The sequence below is a fragment of the Dermatophagoides farinae genome, chromosome 7 (genome assembly GCF_024713945.1).
Source record: "Dermatophagoides farinae isolate YC_2012a chromosome 7, ASM2471394v1, whole genome shotgun sequence".
In the NCBI taxonomy this organism is placed as follows: domain Eukaryota; kingdom Metazoa; phylum Arthropoda; class Arachnida; order Sarcoptiformes; family Pyroglyphidae; genus Dermatophagoides; species Dermatophagoides farinae.
Genome location: NC_134683.1, coordinates 548,087 through 568,238, shown reverse-complemented (window position 1 = coordinate 568,238; position 20,152 = coordinate 548,087). Strand labels below are relative to the sequence as shown.

The following is a 20,152-nucleotide window of genomic DNA, read 5'->3' as shown; positions in this document are numbered from 1 at the left end:
TTCTTGTGTCTGAAAATTATTCTTCATTATTTGGTATGTATTACACATCGTCAATCATCTAAAAAAAAAAACATCTTGATCAACATCGTTTGTTCGTGAACGCTAATAATTACCTTGTAGCCAGCCATAGAGAGCGAGAGAGAGAGATGTGATGCATTTATTTATCTCATTTGATGATGATGATGATGACATTTAAAGATGTTTTAACAGACACAATGATTTATATTACGTGATTTTATCATCATCATCATCATCATACAGTGTGATACTTGTTAGTGACAATCTTGTTTTTTTTTTGGCAGTATCTACAACAACAACAACAATGTGTGTACAAAATGTTGATCAATAAATTGATTCTGGTTAATTTGAATTATGGCCATATAACATAATGATAACGATAGCGATAGATTCATTGTCCATCTAGCGATTCTTATATTTTTTTTCAGTGTTCGATTCTTTTTTTTGTGTGTGTTTGAAACACACTTGATTCATAAATCTAATTTTTTTTCTCGTTGTTGTTGTTGTTGTTATCAATGAGAAAATTTCATTTATTCATTCATTCATTCACTGGAGGACATTCAAAAAAAAACACACACGCACACACACACACAAAGTGACAAACAGTTAATGGAAAGACAATTGTCATTAAATTAAATGATGTGTTTATGATGATGACAATTGTGTACCCATTATTATCGTTGTCGTCATCGTTGATGATGATGATGATGATGTGCAAATATTTATTATTCCAATGATGATGAGAATTTTGTTTCATTTTGTGTGGTTTTTATTTTCATTTTAATAAAACGAAAATGAAAATGAATCTAGAATGTGTTGTGATGAGATGGAAAAAAAGCTAATTTTCTAAATGGGCTTTGTTTCTGGCTTTTTTTTGTGATTCGATTTCGGGCATTTATTCATTATTTTCATTTTCGTTTCGTTTTTTTTTTATATATTCGCGGTCGATTATGATGATGACATTGTCATTATTGTTCTCTGTGTATGTGTATGGATAATTCATATTTAGATTTTCCAAGTGTAGCTGCTGCTGGTGTGAGTGTGTGTGTGTGTGTGTTTGTTCCTGGAACTTGAGAATATTTTTTTTATTCATGTTTTTCTTTGTAAATCGATTCATTTTTGTTTTGTTTTTTTGGAACACTTTCCATTCGTTTATTTTATTTTTTCGTTTATGTTTATTTCGTTTGTTTGCTTGGCACCTTGAGGGCAAAATGGTGAAAAAAAAGAATAAACGAAAATCCATTTAAAGAAACAACAACAACAACAATAAAGATCCACAGATAAACAACAACAGTATTTTTGTCAGTGAATGTGAATGAACAGGCTAATTGACAATTTACATAAATTATTTGGCTCGTGAGATTTTTTTTGTTTGTTTGTTTGTTTTGTTTGTGGAAACCACCACCACTGACAAAATTCAAAAGTCTTTTTCTTCCGACAATTAACACAATTTATACAAGTGGCGAATGAAAATGGTGAAAAAAAATTGATTTTGTCACTGGAAAAATATCAATTTTTTTTTTGCCCGAAACTTAATAAAAATTTTTTTTTTCAGTTTCGTTCACTAACTCACTCACTGGATCCTGTGATCCATTCGTGAAATTGGATTATATACCGTTATTAATATGGATGATGATGATGATTGTATTGTATTGTTCGGTTTCAACAATAAAATCATCAGAATTTTCATCAATAATATTAAGATCCTTGTGAACATTTGGTGTATTTTTTTTTTGTTTTTGGTTCAAAAAAAAATGTTTCAAAATCGATGCGATTATGACAATGATAATGAGTTGTTGAAAATTTCATTGCGAATGAGATTGTTTTACATTTTTCTTCTCAACAACAACAACAACGATGATGATGATAATCGGATTTGAATTGTTGAAGTGGTGGTAAACGAAAAAAAAAAATCCGATGCGAATCTAGCCACTTGTGCTGTATTCGTACGAATTTTCATCGAAACAAAATCAGATTTGAATTTTTTTTCCATTTTTTTCTGATTTCAGCCATATTCCTATGGGACAAATTTTCGTTTTTTCTTGAATAAAAAAAAAATTTCCAGTGTCCAGATTTTTTTTCTGAAAAGATTTTTTTTTTTATATACAGCACTACTTATTTTTTATTTATAGATTATTTTATGATCAAACCATAAGGATGTGGTTTCTTCAAATCAAAATTCAGAATAAAAAATTCCACAATGATGATGATCAGAAAAAAAAGAAAATATTGTCTATTATGATGTCATGTGTTTTTACTTCGTTGCTTCATTTCTTTGGTTCTGGTTTGTTCTTGAAAAAACACATAATTCACTTCAGTCAATCGATTCTTGATTTTTTTTTCATATATATGAATAATAATGAGTCACCCATCATTGATGATGATGTGATCGTTGTTGTATGGTTGGTGTTTTTTCTTTTTTTTTTTTTTTTGGGTACAGAAAAAAATTATTCTGGTTTATGGTCACGGTCGTTATTGTTGTTGTTGTTGTTGTTTAGTTTGGTTTGGTTTATTTTGGTTGTACCATGATCCAAATGATTCGATTAATATTCAATTCACAAATAGCATGAGAATATTTGAATAAATTTTCCATTATGATGAATCAACCAAAACCACAAGCATCATATTATTCAAAAAAAAAAAATCAAAAGAAAGAAATTTCCTCAGGAATCGAATGTTTTTTTTTTTGTTCAATAATTCTTCGATCATCATCAATAAACATTTTGGTGTGTGTGCGTGTGTATGTGTGTGTGTGGAAATAGCCCGGAAATCCGTAACATATTTATGGAAACACCGTCTATAATGATGATGATGATGATGATGTTATTTTATAGGACAAGATAACAATTTTTTCCGGTTACGGGAACAATCCATTATTTTTTTTTTGTTAACTAAAGAAAAAAACATACAATTTGTGTGTGTGTGTCTACCAGATCCATTGGTTTCGTTACGGATTATTGGTTTGTCATGGTTGTTTGATGATGATGATGTTCAAAGCATGTCGTTTTGTTGTTGTTGTTCACATGGATCGTTTCGGGTTTTTTTTTTGGTTAGAATTGAAATATAACTACAGTGTAGTGTGTAGTAGTTCACTACAGAAACAGTAGAAAGAAAAACCAATTTTATTCTGGTGATTGGGCGAGAAAACTTTGATTAAATTCTTGAAAATAGCAGAATAAAGAATAAAAAGAAAAAAAAAATCGAAAACTTTGATTTCTTCTCCTTTTTTTCGGACGTGTGTCTTGGTGTAAAAAAAACTTTTTTTTTTGTGTGTGTGTTCAACAGTGGATAAAATAAGCCCTATATATAAAGAATAAAGAATTTCAAATTGAAAAAAAAGTGAACCTCATCTGTGTCTCTGTGTGTGTGTGTGTCATCCAGAATTGATTGTCGTCATCGTCAACGAATGATGATCATACTATAACAGAATAATAATCCCACTGAACATTGAATACACACATACATACACACACAACTACTAAACAGTAGTGATTTAGAATGCAGAATGTTTTTTTTTCGCTTGTTCCAAAAAAAAAATAATAATAATCCAAGATTTATTCGTTCATTTCAATGAAAGAATAAAAAAAAAATCCAATCATCATATTTTTATTATTATTTACAATCCATGAGTAGTAATAAAGAATAGAAAAAAAAATCATTGAAATTCGATGATTTACACCACCACCAACACCACCACATTATTGTATATCAGCAGAAATTGATAATAATTATCGATTGAAAATTATTGTTGCTGTTGTAGTTTGATAGTATCCAATTCATTCATTGGTTTTTCAAGCCATCAGCTGATCCTATAGGATTTTCATATGATTCCGATTCTGTATTATTTGTATTGACGATGAATAATACATACACATGTTAATAATAATCCACCTCCTCCCCCTCTCCCAGAAAAAAAATCGATGAATGTTTTCACTATGATTATACAATAAATCGTTACATTTATTATTATTACATATAACAAATGTTTGTAATAACTTACCAAAGAAAAAAAAATATCTGATCCAATAACGATCCATCAACTACGATTATTGTTGTTGTTGTTGTTGTTGAAACACGTGATTTGTCAATCCTGGACACAGTGAAAAAGAACAGAAAGAATAAAGTAAAGTAAAGCAAAGTAAATTGTAAACCAAAAAATTCAAACATAAAAATTTTGATTACATAAGTAGCTTATGTGTAATTTTTTTTCTCTCCATGTCAGCCATAAGCTTCTTACCATCATCATCATCATGTGTTTGTGTTTGTGTTTATGTTGCTAATTATTATCTATTTTGACAATTTATTTGCTGGCGGTGTGTTTATAGCCATGTTGATGATATGATATAATATAATTCCATTATTGATTGATGATTTAAAATGACCAATGGCCATTGATGATCATTACATCATGACGACGACGACATTGTGTTTAACGAAAAAAAAAATCATCTGATTTATAAATGATGATGGATTATGATGGTATAACTCAATTATATAAAAATGTTGGTGATGATGATGATTTTACTGTGGAAAAAAAAAGATTTTGAAAATTAAAAAAAACTGTGAAAAAAACGCGTGCACAACTCACTCACTAACTATAGCTAAAAATGATGTTAATGTTTCTTTTTTTTCAACAGAAAATAAAAATTTGAGATTTTTATCTTTATTGATGATGGTTTGACGATGGTGGTATTGAAGAATGAACGAACAAACCCGAACCCGAACCCTAGGGCACGCGTATACGCGTGTTCAACTTGTATAATTTTTTTTATTTCTTCTTTTCACTAACTGATTTTAATCTTTTAATTTTTTTTTTTCACAGATTTTAACAAACGGAAAAAAATAAAATTTGATTTTTTCACATACACACGTTCAGAAACTGAAAAACCATAATCATCATCATTAAGATTGATAAATAATGATAATGAGTTTGATTACAACGTCACAACAACAACAACGTTTATCAACAACGAATAGTAGTAATAATAATTTAAAATTGAAAATTGTGCCACCACCACCATCATCATCATCATCATCAATCAATTCATCGAATGTTGATTTAATCACCACATCCGCTATAATAAATAATAATAGTAATATGATGCTGACAGCAAATAATAATAGCAGCGGAAATCACTTACCGGTTCCGATTCCCTCTTCATCATCATCGTCGTCATCATTATCATCGACATCGATTATACGTCCATTAATCGATTTAATAGATGGACAAATAATTCATTTAGGCGATGTGCTTGGTCCAATACCAAATCTATTTAAATGGCTACGTAGTGAATTGGATCGTGTGGAACAATGTCTTGAACGATCATCAAAAATTCCATGTTCATCATCAACGATTGTTGAAATGGCCATGACAAAATTGGAACAAAATCTGGAAATTTTCTATTATAATGAACAATATTATTTCGAAGTTATACGTACATTTCGTGTTTGTCAACAACCACAACAGCAACAATTTTTCGATTGAATCTACCAATGATGAAAAACCGAAAGCTTGGTTCAATCATTTGATTGAAGAACGTTTAACCGCTACTATACGGCCAATACAAACATGGTTGAATGGTAAAGAATTATTCGGCTGTATTTGGTGCAATCATTTTTCATTCTATCCAAATCATATGATTTTACATATAATAATGGATTGTATGAAAAATTTAACAAACATTACCAACGATAATGGTCAAAAAAATCGTCATAATAGTCGAATCAATGAAACGCCGAAACAATCTATCAATTATCATCCAATCGATCATCATCAACCTGATACAAGTCGAAAACACGAAATACGTAGTTTTGATATTATGTCATTGTTGAATCAAAAAGATCGAAAATCATCCATTGATGATCATCATGATCATGATCATGATGATGATTATAATAATAATCAAGATGTTGATATTGAAATTGATGTTGAAACATTGGATGATGATAATAATAATTCTGGTTCAATGATTGCTGCATATAAAATACCTACAATGATGATGATGAATAACAATATGAATGGACAAAAACGTTCGAAACGATCATCATCGATACCAACACAACCACCGCCATCATCATCATCGATTGTATCGAATCAATATCAAACACCATCATCATCAACGTCAACGATGATTAATCCATCAATCAATCGTAAATATAACCGAAAATTATCATCAAACAATAATAAAAGTGGTAATAAAATCTCTCAATTGAATATCAATACATCATCATCATCATCATCTTCGAATTATAATCAATCAAAAAGTGCATTCAAAAAGCTAAAAACAATTAAAACTACAAATAAATCGACGAATAGTGGTCACCAATCAGTCATTACATCAAATCAATTTATTTCAAATTTGAATTTGACAAATTTTTACAATCAAATTTCAACAGAACAATCGAATGGTGGTTCGAAATTTCCATTGGCTAACCTATTTAACAATCGAAATGGTTCCACTTCGATAAATCCATCGTCATCATCACCATCACCCTCATCATCGATGCTATTAAATTCACCTGAACATCAGCCATATACATTTGGATCATCGAATATAAGTTCACCACCATCATCATCTATGAATGGTACGAAAATGGCAATGTTATCATCACCGATTTCTGTGCGGCCAACATTCGAATCGAACAATACAACAACAACAACAACGGCAACAAATTATTCATTAGAATCATCTGGTTCATTGGATTTATCTGCAGATTCTTCATCATCATCATTATCTTTGGATTCTGATGGATCAAATTCACCCAAACAATCATCAAAAGATTATCACAATAATGGCGATACAAACCAAAAACAGGATTCGAATGAACATCTGGTTGTAACCAAGGATGGATCATCATCACCATCATCATCATCATCATCATCAATGATACAATTATTACCACAATCATCAATGGCAAATAATCCATTAATGAATTTACCACCATATTTTATGCCACCAACAACATCGGCATCAGCAGCAGCAGCAAATCCATTGATTACATCATTATATCTATTATCACCATCATTGACAGCATTAAGCTACCAAGCAAGCAATGTTTGTGCATATTGTAATCAAGCATTTCGTATGACATCCGATCTTGTATATCATATGCGTTCACATCATAAACGTACTAAAATAGCCGATGAATTGGTGAATAAAAAACGTCGTGATGATCAATTACGTTGTAATATTTGTAATGAAACATTTCGTGAACGACATCATCTTACTCGTCATATGACATCACATCAATAATTTTAGTATAACAAACACAAACAAACAAGAAGATTTAGAGATTTGTAAATGTAATAATAATTGTCTTATTTATATTTATTTATTTTGAGTGTTTTTTCTTTTTAGTAAATTTTGATTCAATATAAGAATGAATAATATAATAAATGAATGATTCTAGTCATTTTGAGAAGTTTAAATGAAAAAATTGATTTTAAAATTCACAAAAAATTGGAATAAAAATCCAATCATTAATCATTGGTTCCAACTAACTATTATACCAGCGATCAAAATTTGAAATTATTGGTTCATTGATTATTGAATCATATCGGTTTATTGTATCATCATTCGTTATGGTGGTGGTGGTGGCGGTGTCTTTCATCAATTTGGCGGTGGAATGTTCATCTGTTTGGACATTCTGTGATGGCAGCTGCTTTTGTTGTTGTTGATGATGATTACCAATATCATTTTCAACGATATTTTCCACCTTATTGGCTGAAACGGAACTTGGAAGATCCTGATATGATTCATTATCAACATCATCGTCGTCTTCGTTACCATGTTCATCATAATGGTGATCATTATTTTGTTGTTGACTAAGTTCAACAAAAACATTACGCAATGAATAAAGATGAAATTTCATTTGTTGATTTTGTTCTTCCAATTCTTGACAACGACGATGATAAAATTGCAATTCTTTTTGTTGTTTTTGATTATCAATTAATTGATGATTTTTATCCTTTTGATTATTAGTTGTAGCGGCATTATTATTCTTTCTAAATGATGATCCTTCATATCGAAGTAATTGTCTGGTTAATTCAATATTTTCATTCATTGTACGTGTCAATTTAATTTTCAATTGATCACGATCTTCAATCAATTTCATTATAGTACGATCGCGTAAACATAACATTTTTTCTAATGAATCACAATTTATACATTTCTGTCGATGATTATTTTTCTGTTGATAATGATGTGAATCATGGTGTTGGTGGTGGTGGTTGCCATTATTTATAACAGTGACATTATCATCATCATCGTCATCGTCATAATCGTTTTGGACACTTTCTTCCAATCGTATCGAAAGACGTGGATTATTCTATAGATTCAAAAGAAAAGAAAAAAAAAGAATTTAGTGAAATTTAAATTTTAAAACAACAAAAAAAAACAACAAACCATATTGTATGTTTGATTCAATAATAAATGAATCGATTGTTTTGGTTTGATTGAGATTGCGCTCATCGTTGGTTGATTGTTTTTAAAACAGAAAAAATAATCAGTTTCCTTGGTGATTTGGCAACACAGAATATTCTTTTTTAAATCCGTAAAAAAACGCAAGAGAATAAAACGTTTTAATAAAAATCACGATGATCAAGCCAGGTGTATATATCACCATCACACACAAAAAAAGAATGTTTTGAACTCACCTGTCGCGCAAGCTTTTTGCTGAATAAATCCTTAATAGAATTCATACACTATGGCCATCTATTGGGCAAAGTTTGAAAAAAAAAATTAATCAACAAGTAAGTTTCAGTATTTTGCATCAAAATAAAAATTTTTTATTAAAAAAAAATGATTGAAATATAAAATACAATCAAAATGAATGATCACAATGAATTGAATTTCAATGATTATGATTCCATTTATTTTTTTTTACGAAAACGACTTGGTGTCGGTTTTCCAGCCGAATTGTATTCATCACGTTTTAAATCGACCATATTGTAAAAATGTTCTTGTCCAAGAACATCGGTTACCAATGGATTATGTTTATATGGACAATATGATCTTGTGTGAGCATGGTCTCCAGTTGCTCCACAAAACTCACAACTATGTGACCGTAAAATTGGACATTGAAGTTTGCCATTCTGATCACGCAAATAATGTGATGACCAAATTTGAAATGGTTCACCATTTTCACGGCAAAAATTGCAAGATGGTCCTCTATAATTTCTCATTAATTCAATACTGATATAATCAACATTTCCATTAGGATAAATCGGCTCGGATGGCTGAGTCCAGTATGGTTTAATCTTTTTTGGATTTTCGGACATTTTGTTGTTTGCTTCAGGAAAACCAAAAAAAAAGTAAAATCAAAAACAAAAAAATGAAAATCGAATTGGCTGGACAATGGTCGACAAGTGTTATGAAAAGATCATGTCAAAAAAGTGCGTTTTAATACATGCATGTAATATATTGGTCATAGTTCATTTGTTTTATTTTTATTTCATCGACAACATTCAACACTTTAAATTAAAACCACTACCGATGATGATTGATAACGATATATTAATTTAGCATACAGTTGCTATGTCCACATTGATCTGTTATTGGTTAATTAGTGTCAAAAAAAATGAAATTCAAATGACAAAATGAAAGGATCATCAAGACACTAGAAGACAAAGAAGAAGAAGAAGAAGCAGTAGTAGTGATAGTAGTAGTGGTAGTAGACTAATCGTCAATATCAATGTCCTAGGTCCGCGTTTCCCAAAGTGTGGGTCGCGACCCATTACTGGGTCGCAGAAAAATTAAAAAATAAAATTTGCAATGTAAATAAATTTTTTTCTCATAGGGTCGATCGCGAAAAATCTCGTACTGGGTCGCGGTCAAAAAAGTTTGGGAAACGCTGTCCTAGGTCCTAGGCCTATTGGTGAATCTAGAGGTCAATTCTTGTTGTTGGAATGTTGTGTGGAACAAATTTGAATTCGAATATTTGCCCCTATAGTCAAGAATGGTTAACAGGAAATTTAAAAAAAAATCCAAATTCAAATGTTTTCTTTATTCAAAATTTTTCCTTATCACCATCATCATCACCATTATCGTCATTCTTGACAGCCGTACGACGTTTAATAAATTTTTTCAACAATCTTATCAATCCAATTAAAATTAAACAAACACCAAATGTTGCTATAAATGCATAAAAATATGAAATGATTATGAGAAATGATGAACAAAATTGTAAAAGAAATTTAAAGAATCCATCGTTCATTGTATAACACTGTCGATAATAAACGAATATAAAAAACAAATTTATATAAATTTATGAATTAAAAACAAAAACAAAAAATATTCCACAAACCTCTTCAATCCATATGAATGGTACAACCGATGGTTTATGATGGAAATTAAGATTGAAATTTTCATAAAATTTATATGGTCGCATTAGATTGAAATTATATTGAATACGTAATCGTGAATCAATGGTAGCACCAAATCTTGGTTCCATTTCGATATATGATTGATGCTTCAATGGATCGGGTCGTAAACCACGTATTATACGTGCTAGATTTGTTGTATGTAAAAAATGAACATTTGTCATTAATAACCATTGTTGTTGATGATCATCATCACTACATTGGTTCAAATAGAATCGTCCATCACATTCTTCATCATCATCATCAATGTATTCTGGACAATAACACCAATTATCAGCATAATATTTAAGAGAAAATTGTTCTAAATCCCATTGATAACGTTGTGTTTGTATCCAATCAATTTGATTGAGACCATTATAAACAAAACGAAATGATCGACACGATGCAATATGTGGATTGAATATATTCAAAACAAAATCATCTGGATGTTTATCCAGGCCAAAAAATGAACCTTCTGTTCCTTTTAAACGATTACAAGCGATATGTTGAAAATTTTCAAATTCTTTTCTATCTTGATAACGATAATATTGATTAAAATTTCTTTTCATACGATAACCAGTATACGATTCAATTGGTCCATAAATTTCATCCGAATCGAAAAATGTAAAACCAAATTCATTTCCACCACTATCATCATCACCACTGGTTGTTGCATTCATATTGATTATGCCAAGAATTTCACCAACACTTTTTTCAATAATCAATTCATTGTTATCTTTGATCCATTCGGTTAAATTTACATTCAAATATGAAGAAGAATTGCGATGTATAAAGCCTAATATCATCTGCGTATATGTGATTGTGATTAAAATCAGATTCTTTTTTTTTATATATAGAAAAAATTCATAAAATCTACATACCAATAATGGAAGATTAATCGTTTTAATCATCGTCGTTGATAGTGGACCAACACTTTGTTTCGGATCAAATTCATAATGAAAACTTTCATTATATCGAATTAAATCATAATCCAATGGCCAATCAATAATTGTCCGCTGTCGATGACCGTGGAAACAAAACGGACCAATTTCACGGATCCGTATGTTTTGTGTGCCGGCCACAAATTTTTCACCATTTTCAATATTAAACAACCATACTTTTATGGTTAGATTGGTTTGTTGCCAAATATTCAATATCATTCCATTCGGTTTTAATTGCATAATCCATTCCAACCATGTGTTGAATAGTACATCATTTAGAAAATAATATAATGTAATACCGGCAAATAGATAGAATGTACCGAAAACAATGAGAAAACGTTCATTCTTTTTTGAACTATAACGTTGTGCCAATTGTGTCATCAACATACGTATGACCATATTACCCATGATGACCGTTATTCGATATATTCATCATTTGATTCGATTCGAAAACATTATTGGCAAAACTGTAAAAACAAATTGAAAGTTTTTTTTTTATCAGTTGAAAATATTCAAGCTAAAAAACAATGCAACTCACCAAATGAATTTTCAGTAAATTGCGTGTGTGTGTGTGTTGCTTCTTTTCAACGGATCAATATTTCTTATTTCAAGGTTTTTTTTTATTTCTTCGGTATCCAAAGATACCAACAAAATGTTGACATTCATTCATTTATCGACAACAATTGGTAACAAACGTTGAAAATTTTTTTTTTTAACTTAACTTAAATTCAAACACATTCGAAACAAATAAACAAACAAAATACACATGCGCACAAAATTTCGAATCTTTCGCGAAAAGTTTTCAATTTTAATTTCAATTAGTGTTTTAATTAATTAATAATCACACGTATTTCATTCGATGTAGAAAAAAATGCAAACAAATGATGATGATTTATATTTCATTTTTAAGAAATGATTGTTGATTGAAAAACCAATCAAGAAATTTTGTTATAGAATCATCACCGTTTTGAAGAATATTATCAGTAATTTTCGGCAATACTTCATCGATGGCAAGTTGGCCAAGTTTGGCATGCATTTCTTTTAGTTCATATTTTATAATCAATGAAAGATATGTGCGCATTGTACGTTTATTGAGATCATTTTGTAGGAATGTTCGACAATATCGCATTAATCTTCCGTCACAATAACAATTGGCCAGATCGATTAGTTCGGTTATATTTTGTTGATTGATTCGAATCGAGCCAGAATGTAACATACGCAAATAGATATAATATGTATTGTAGCAATAATCTTTGATTTCTACTTCGATATTTTCTTTCCAAGCACCAGAAAACATTCGACGATAATAATCAGATTCCATTTTTAGGTAACATTTACATGCTTTTATACGTTTACCTTTAATTATGAATTCTACATCAAAATTATCTGGATTATTGAATAATCTGATGGTCGATATAGAATAATGAGGTTCCAATTCATAGATCGTTGTTGTTAGGCCAAATGTTATTGGAAAGGAAATCATATTTACTGATGCCGCTGAAAATGATTTTGATTCCAGTTTGCAAGGTGATCGCCAAAAACTTTTGTTTCTAATTTGGCCACAACCAAAATATGATGTTCCATCATAAGCCAGGGAAAAATTATGAAACTTTGAACATGCCATTTTTTTCACCTTTTCAATCGGTATTTTTATGGGTTTTTCAATTGGTTTATTGACTATCATTTTTGAACCAGAATAGTTATCTGTTTTATCAATGCCAAGGCCAAGTTGGCCATCACAATTTGATCCACAACCCCAAAGTTGACCGTTTTCGACTAAGAATAGTGAATGATTTTCACCAGTGGCAATATTTTTGATTTGATTATCGATCGTAGTGTCAAATTTAACAATAGTTGGAGTGATTCGTTCATTTTTATCACCAACACCTAATTGACCATATTCATTACGGCCCCAGGAATAAATTTCGCCCGTATTAGTCAAGGCAATACTATGAAATCGTCCACAAGATATTTGCTTGACATTTTCGAGCCCAATATAGATCATTGTTTCATATGATAATAAGCCACAGGTTGATTGAACATACTCATTATCACCCAATTTAAATACCATACCATCTTGACGTAGCAACAACAAATATTTGGCTCCACAGGCAATCATTTCAAAATGGTTATCATCATTTGAAATCAATCTGAATGTTTCATTTGTTTTCCAATTAAGATCATTACTGGCGAGATAGACTTGACCATCATGATTTAATAGGGCAACAAAATTTTCACCAGAATCCACTTGAACGATTTCAAAACCATTTAAAATGGCTACTTTTTGTGGACGTCCTTGATCATGCTCAAATGATAAATATGAACAAATTTTTGTACCATAAACATAGACGTTATAATCATTGGTGATTAAAAGAAATTCTCCATTATCATTGAATAGGCTAGCAATTAAGATAATTGAATCAAAAAATTCTTGATCAATCGATTTGAAAACATCTTTAAATAGCTCGATTTCGATAACATCATCTCGTGATTTATGCATGATTGATAAATTTGATCGTAACAAACAAGGACAAACGAATAAAAAACCAAAATCTATAATGAACAATAATGGAAATGAAATTATTAAGAAACAAAAAAAAACAAACAACAATACCAGATACGTGTTTGATAATAATCAAATTAATGAATGTTGAAAAACATGAAGCGAATCAAAAAACGAAGCACATGACAAAGTTTCGAACAATCATCATCATCGTCATCACGAGGTACGTTCATATATAATGTGTAATCAAATTTTATTTGAACTTGAAAAAAAAATTTCGAATAAATGATGGAAAAAGATTGGTCAAATCAAATCAAATCCAAAAAAAACAACAAACAAAACATTTAATAATTTAGCAACAATACAAGTTTAATCTACTACTCTACCCAAATCAAAATATTCTCGTAATCAAATCATGATTGTCGCAATTGAAATGATGATTACGATTAATTAAACTCATTTGAAATCATTATAAATTTGATGGAAAAAAAATCTTTTAATGGAACAAACAGGATTTTCGAATTAGATCATGTATGTATTTTTTTACAAGAATTGAATTAAAACTGAATTAATGATTCACATCCGTTAAAAAAACAATCGTTGTTGATCGTAAAATCAATTGAGAAATTCAATAGATTTTTGATTGTTTTGTAGAAAATTCTAGGTAACTTTCGGTAACACTTGTTTGATAGTAAGGTGAGTGAGTTTATCGTCCAATTCCTTCATTTCGTATTTTTCAATTAATGAAACATATGCGGGCATAGTTTGTTCATTTAGATCACTCCGTATGAATGTTCCACAATATTTCATCAATTTTTCATCACCATAACAATTGGCCAGATCAACAAGTTCGGTTATGTTTTGATGATTAATATGAATTTCACCCGTATGTAACATACGTAGATATGCATAGTATGTTTCATACGAATAATTCTCGATGGGTACTTGATCCTTTTTAATCCAATTGCCGGAAAACATTAGACGATAATATTCCGATGCAGATTTAAGATAACATTTACTCGCCTTAATACGTTTTTTGTCAATTAAAAATTCCACATCATAACTATCTTGATTATCAAATAATCGGAGGATTGATTTGCATTGGTACGATATTGGATCATGTGATTTGTAGTCATAGATTGATGTGAGGCCAAATGTGAGTGGTGAATACAATACCTGAGCTGATGCAGAAGCAAATGATGAATGCGAATCATCCAATTTTTCAGGTGATGACCAACTGCCATAATGGGTTTTGCCCCATGCATAATACGATGATCCATCGTACGCCAATGAAAAGTAGTGGAATTTCGAACATGCAATTTTTTTTACATTTTCAATCGGTATTTTTGTCGGTGTTGATCGTTTATAATAATAACCACATTCCCAAAGCTGACCATTTTCGAATAAAAATAATGCATGTTGGAAGCCAGCCACAATATCTTTGATGCGGGTTGAATCATCATTTGGAAATGCAACAAGACCTAACTGACAAGATTTACTATGTCCCCAGGAATAAATTTCTCCTTTATTAGTTGTTGATAAACAATGTTGCCTTCCACAAGCTATGAGCTTGACATTCTCTAGGATATCAATGTGAATCATACTTTCATATGATGATTTTTCATTACCAGTTAGTTGACCACGACTATTATCACCCATAGCGAAAACATGACCATCTTGTCGTAATAATAATAAATGCGACTCTCCACAAGCAATCATCTTGAAACAATCATTACCGGTGTTGATTAATCGGAAAGTATTATTCGTCTTCCAATTCCAATTAGAATGTTCGCTTGCCAGATACACTCGACCATCATCAGTTAGAATGGCAACAAAATTCCAGCCAAAATCTGCTTGAACGATTTTCATATCATCAAGACAAGATATCCGTTGTGGTTTAGTCATTTTACGTTCCAATGATAACCATGAGCATATTTCTTTGCCATATGCATATGTAGCTTCTTTGGTCATCAATAAAAATTCTTTTTTTTTATCCATTTTTTCGTAAGTAAAAAAACTGAAAATCGAAACAACAGATTTGAGAAATTCTTGATCGATGTAATCCAAAGCATCAAATAAATCAATATCGATATTTTCAGTATGTGGTCTTGCCATATTTCTGAGTTTATGGTACAATTTCCTCATTTCATATTTGTTAATTAATGGAAGATATGTAGGCATAGTTTGTTCATTTAGATCATTTTGTATGAATGTTTCACAATATTTCATCAACCTTTCATCACCATAACAATTGGCCAGATCAACAAGTTCGGTTATGTTTTGATGATTAATATGAATTTCACCCGTATGTAACATACGTAGATATGCATAGTATGTTTCATACGAATAATCGTTGATGATTACTTGATCATTTTCACCCCAATTACCGGAAAACATTCGAAAATAATATTCCGACGCAGATTTGAGATAACATTTGCATGCCTTTATACGTTTTTTGTCAATTATAAATTCCACATCATAACTATCTTGATTATCGAATAATTGGATGATTGATTTGCATTGATACGATATTGAATCAAATGATCCGAATTCATGGATTATTGATGTGAGGCCAAATGTGCGTGGTGATGATAGAATCATTGTCGACACAGAAGCAAATGATGAATACGAATCATCCAATTTTCTCGGTAATAACCAATTGCCATATTTGGTTTCGCCCCATGCATAGTACGATGATCCATCATATGCCAATGAATAGGATGATGAACATGCGATTTGTTGTACATTTTCAATCGGTATTTTTGTCAAATTCGATCGATTATTTTTATCACCAAGACCAAGTTCACCATGGTTATTAGAACCACATCCCCAAAGCTCACCATTTTCGAATAAAAATAATGAATGTTGATAACCAGCAACAATATCTTTGATTCGGATATTGATCAAGTCAGCATTAGGATATGCAACAAGACATGGGGTGTTTCTGTTTTTTTGATCACCAAGACCTAATTGGCCACAATTATTAATGTCCCAGGAATAAATCTCTCCATTATTAGTTATTGAAAAACTATGTCGCATTCCACAAACTATGAGCTTGACATTCTCTAGGTTATCAATGTTGATCATACTGTCATATGATTCTCTGTGAGCATTTAATCGAAAATAATTATTATCACCCATAGCGAAAACATGACCATCTTGTCGTAACAATAATAAATGCGACTCTCCACAAGCAATCATCTTGATACGGTCATTATCGTTGGAAATCAATCGTAATGTTTTTTTCGTATTCCAACCAGGACGATTACTGGCTATGAATACTTGTCCATTATCAGCTAGAATCACTACAAAATTACAGCCGTAATCTACTTGAACAATTTTCATGTCATTTAAAAGCGGTATCTGTTGTGGTTTAGTCATTTTACGTTTCAACGATAACCATGAACATATTACTTTGCCATAAGCATATGTAGCTTCTTTGGTCATCAATAAAAATTCCTTTTTAGAGTTTAGGGGAGTAGTAAAGCTGAAAATCGAAATGACTGATTGAAGAAATTCTTGATCAATGTTTTCGAGATCATCTTGAAATAATTCAATATCGATATTATCAATCGGTGATCTTGCCATTATCGATGATGAAAAACACTCGAATTATAAACACAAAATATTGACCAACGAGAATATGCGAAAATTAATGACGGTGGAAAGGAATGATCAACAAATGCGTGACGTCATGTATTGTATATGTATGTCATGTATAGCATTCTTGGTGGACAAAGTTAACATACACAAATGCGTATTCACACACAACACAGATTTAAAAATATGAGAAAATTTAAAAATGAAAATACAGGTGTGGGAAAAATAAAAAACAAAATGTTTGTGGTGATGATGATGGTGGTAAATTAAAACGGCCAGCCAGCAAAAATGATCCGAGGTGATGACTTGATGATTGCTTGTGTGGCATGGACTTTTATATGATTTTTCCAACTATTCAACTGCCAATCGGTTTGACCACGCCACTTGTCACGTAGACCATGTGTTTGAGTGATTTTTCGCTACTCATATTCACCACCGTACGTTGATCGAAAGTGGTGGACGAGTCCAAAGTTTTTATCGGGCCCTGAAAATAAGTCTGTGACACATGGCCACGTTTTTTCCACGCTGGTTTTTGCCATTCCAATTCTTCGCTTCCTTGTCAATTCAAAAAGAATTCAAAATCGATGTTCATTTTAGGACATCACATGTTTATTTCTTACATAGAAATTCCTAATGTTAATATACGACTGTTAATGAAACCGAACAGCCATTTTGGTCGATTTTTTTGGTGGTTTTTATGTTGGAAAACCATTTTGCACCCCTTTGATTTTTATCAAAAATTCAGAAAAAGAGAGAAAAATGGAAAGGTTTTTGAAAAAAGGTCAATTTTTGTATACCTCTTCGCTGTTAGAAGTGACAATTTTCTGCCTTTTGACCTCTAGAGACTCGAGGTATCAAGCTCATATGACATTATTCTTGTACCTTGTGGTGCGACAGATAATTGTTCGAAGTTTTACAAAAATATTTCAAATGACGACTGTTTAGGAGCGATTTGAAGAAAAGCGTCGAATACTAAGTTGATGATCATTATCGATGGCCAATTGATGATGAATTTAATTATGAAAATTGATTGTTTTTTCATTGTTATCCATATGGATGGCAATGGTAAAGCGAAAAAAAATAAGCTAAGCAAGTCATATGAATTGTTTTGATTTATTGATAAAAAATTGGAAAAGAAAAATGATAAAGTAAATTTTTGATTTAATTTTTTTTTGAAACAATGGAATTATTATCTAATAAAGGATTTTTGATGGTAAAACCTATCAAATCAAGAAATTTTAATCATTCCGTATAAATGTTTCACAATATTTCATCAATTTTTCATCGCCATAACAGTTGGCCAAATCAACAAGCTCGGTTATATTTTGACGGTTAATATGAATTTTACCCGTATGTAACATACGTAAATATGCATAGTATGTTTCATACGAATAATCGTCGATGGTTACTTGATCATTTTCAGTCCAATTTCCGGAAAACATTCGTCGATAATATTCCGATACAGATTTGAGATAACATTTACTCGCCTTGATACGTTTTTTGTCAATCAAAAATTCCACATCATAGCTATCTTGATTATCAAATAATTGGATGATTGATTTGCATTGGTACGATATTGAATCCTGTGATCCGAATTCATAGATTGTTGATGTGATTCCAAATGTTAGTGGGGATGATAGAATCATTGTCGATGCAGAAGCAAATGATGTCGGATGATAATCCAATTTTTTAGGTGCTGACCAGCTGCTATTTCTGCCCCATGCATAATACGATGATCCATCATATGCCAATGAAAAGCTGTCGAATTTTGAACATGCAATTTTTTGTACATTTTCAATCGGTATTTTCATCAACTTTGATCGTTTAATATCAACACCAAGACCAAGTTCACCATATTTATTAGAACCACATCCCCAAAGCTGACCATTTTCGAATAAAAATAATGAATGATACATACCAGCCACAATATCTTTAATTCGGATATCGATTAAATCATCATTTGGAAATGGAATAAGACATGGGGTGTTTCGGTTTTTTTCATCCCCAAGACCTAATTGACCAAATTCATTAAGGCCCCAGGAATAAATCTCTCCATTATTGGTTATTGATAAACTTTGAAACCGTCCACAAACTATGAGCTCGACATTTTCTAGTTTAGCAATGTGGATCATACTTTCAAATGATGATTTTTCATTACCAGTTATTTGACCATAACTATTATCACCCATAGCGAAAACATGACCATCTTGTCGTAGCATTAATAAATGCCCCCTTCCACAAGCAATCATCTTGAAACAGTCATTACCGGTGTTGATTAATCGTAATGTTTTATTCGTTTCCCATTTAGATTTAACATCGCTGGCTATGAATACTTGTCCATCATCAGTTAGAATGGAGACAATATCCCTGCCAGAATCTACTTGAACGATTTTCTTATCATTTAAAAGTGATATCAGTTGTGGTTTGGTCATATCATGTTTCAACGATAACCATGAGCATATTTTTTCGCCATATGCATATGTAGCTTTTTCGGTCATCAATAAAAATTGTTTTAAAGTAAATTTTTTGATTGGAAAAATTCTTGATGAATGTTTTCGAGATCATCTTGAAATAATTCAATATCGATTATATTTTCAGTCGATGATCTTGCTGAAAATGAAAAACACTCACGAAACAACTGATAATTGAAAAATTCTTGATCAATGTGATTTGAAATCATCTTGAAATAATTCAATATCATGTATTTTCATGTCGGTCATCTTGCCATTA

The 20,152-nt window shown here is 30.9% G+C and overlaps 6 protein-coding genes and 1 long non-coding RNA gene across 7 annotated transcripts; 1 reads left to right on the top strand and 6 right to left on the bottom strand.

The window, feature by feature from the left end:
* Positions 1 to 3,714: 3,714 nt before the first annotated feature.
* LOC124496479 (uncharacterized) lies at positions 3,715 to 4,247 on the bottom strand. Its single transcript, XR_006959356.2, has 3 exons — positions 4,201 to 4,247; positions 4,019 to 4,108; positions 3,715 to 3,951 (listed from the first exon to the last, which is right to left on the bottom strand). It is a non-coding gene; the product is annotated as an uncharacterized LOC124496479 (long non-coding RNA).
* A 99-nt stretch (positions 4,248 to 4,346) lies between these two features.
* On the top strand, positions 4,347 to 7,515 carry LOC124496891 (uncharacterized). The gene is given in 3 exon segments (XM_075733087.1): positions 4,347 to 4,520; positions 4,841 to 5,488; positions 5,490 to 7,515. Coding segments are annotated over 2 exon segments (2,334 nt in total). The 5' UTR covers positions 4,347 to 4,520; positions 4,841 to 4,936; the 3' UTR covers positions 7,272 to 7,515.
* Positions 7,313 to 8,661, bottom strand: LOC124496473 (uncharacterized). The gene is made up of 2 exons (XM_047059994.2): positions 8,424 to 8,661; positions 7,313 to 8,346 (listed from the first exon to the last, which is right to left on the bottom strand). Exons 1-2 carry the CDS (start codon positions 8,487 to 8,489, stop codon positions 7,516 to 7,518), a joined length of 897 nt encoding a protein of 298 aa, XP_046915950.1. The 5' UTR covers positions 8,490 to 8,661; the 3' UTR covers positions 7,313 to 7,515.
* Positions 8,662 to 8,792: 131 nt separating this feature from the next.
* On the bottom strand, positions 8,793 to 9,549 carry LOC124496476 (nanos homolog 2). The gene is made up of 2 exons (XM_047059996.2): positions 9,427 to 9,549; positions 8,793 to 9,309 (listed from the first exon to the last, which is right to left on the bottom strand). Exons 1-2 carry the CDS (start codon positions 9,446 to 9,448, stop codon positions 8,891 to 8,893), a joined length of 441 nt encoding a protein of 146 aa, XP_046915952.2. The 5' UTR covers positions 9,449 to 9,549; the 3' UTR covers positions 8,793 to 8,890.
* A 455-nt stretch (positions 9,550 to 10,004) lies between these two features.
* On the bottom strand, positions 10,005 to 14,027 carry LOC124496465 (platelet glycoprotein 4). The gene is made up of 5 exons (XM_075732581.1): positions 13,934 to 14,027; positions 11,858 to 13,872; positions 11,260 to 11,786; positions 10,324 to 11,184; positions 10,005 to 10,242 (listed from the first exon to the last, which is right to left on the bottom strand). The coding sequence occupies exons 3-5, from the start codon at positions 11,725 to 11,727 to the stop codon at positions 10,027 to 10,029; spliced, it is 1,545 nt and encodes a 514-aa protein (XP_075588696.1). The 5' UTR covers positions 11,728 to 11,786; positions 11,858 to 13,872; positions 13,934 to 14,027; the 3' UTR covers positions 10,005 to 10,026.
* Positions 12,107 to 13,819, bottom strand: LOC124496462 (RCC1 and BTB domain-containing protein 2). The gene has a single exon (XM_075732576.1). It carries the CDS (start codon positions 13,817 to 13,819, stop codon positions 12,212 to 12,214), a length of 1,608 nt encoding a protein of 535 aa, XP_075588691.1. The 3' UTR covers positions 12,107 to 12,211.
* A 4,633-nt stretch (positions 14,028 to 18,660) lies between the features above and the next one.
* Positions 18,661 to 19,920, bottom strand: LOC124496469 (RCC1 and BTB domain-containing protein 2). Its single transcript, XM_047059990.2, has one exon. It carries the CDS (start codon positions 19,918 to 19,920, stop codon positions 18,661 to 18,663), a length of 1,260 nt encoding a protein of 419 aa, XP_046915946.2.
* Between the last annotated feature and the right edge of the window lie 232 nt (positions 19,921 to 20,152).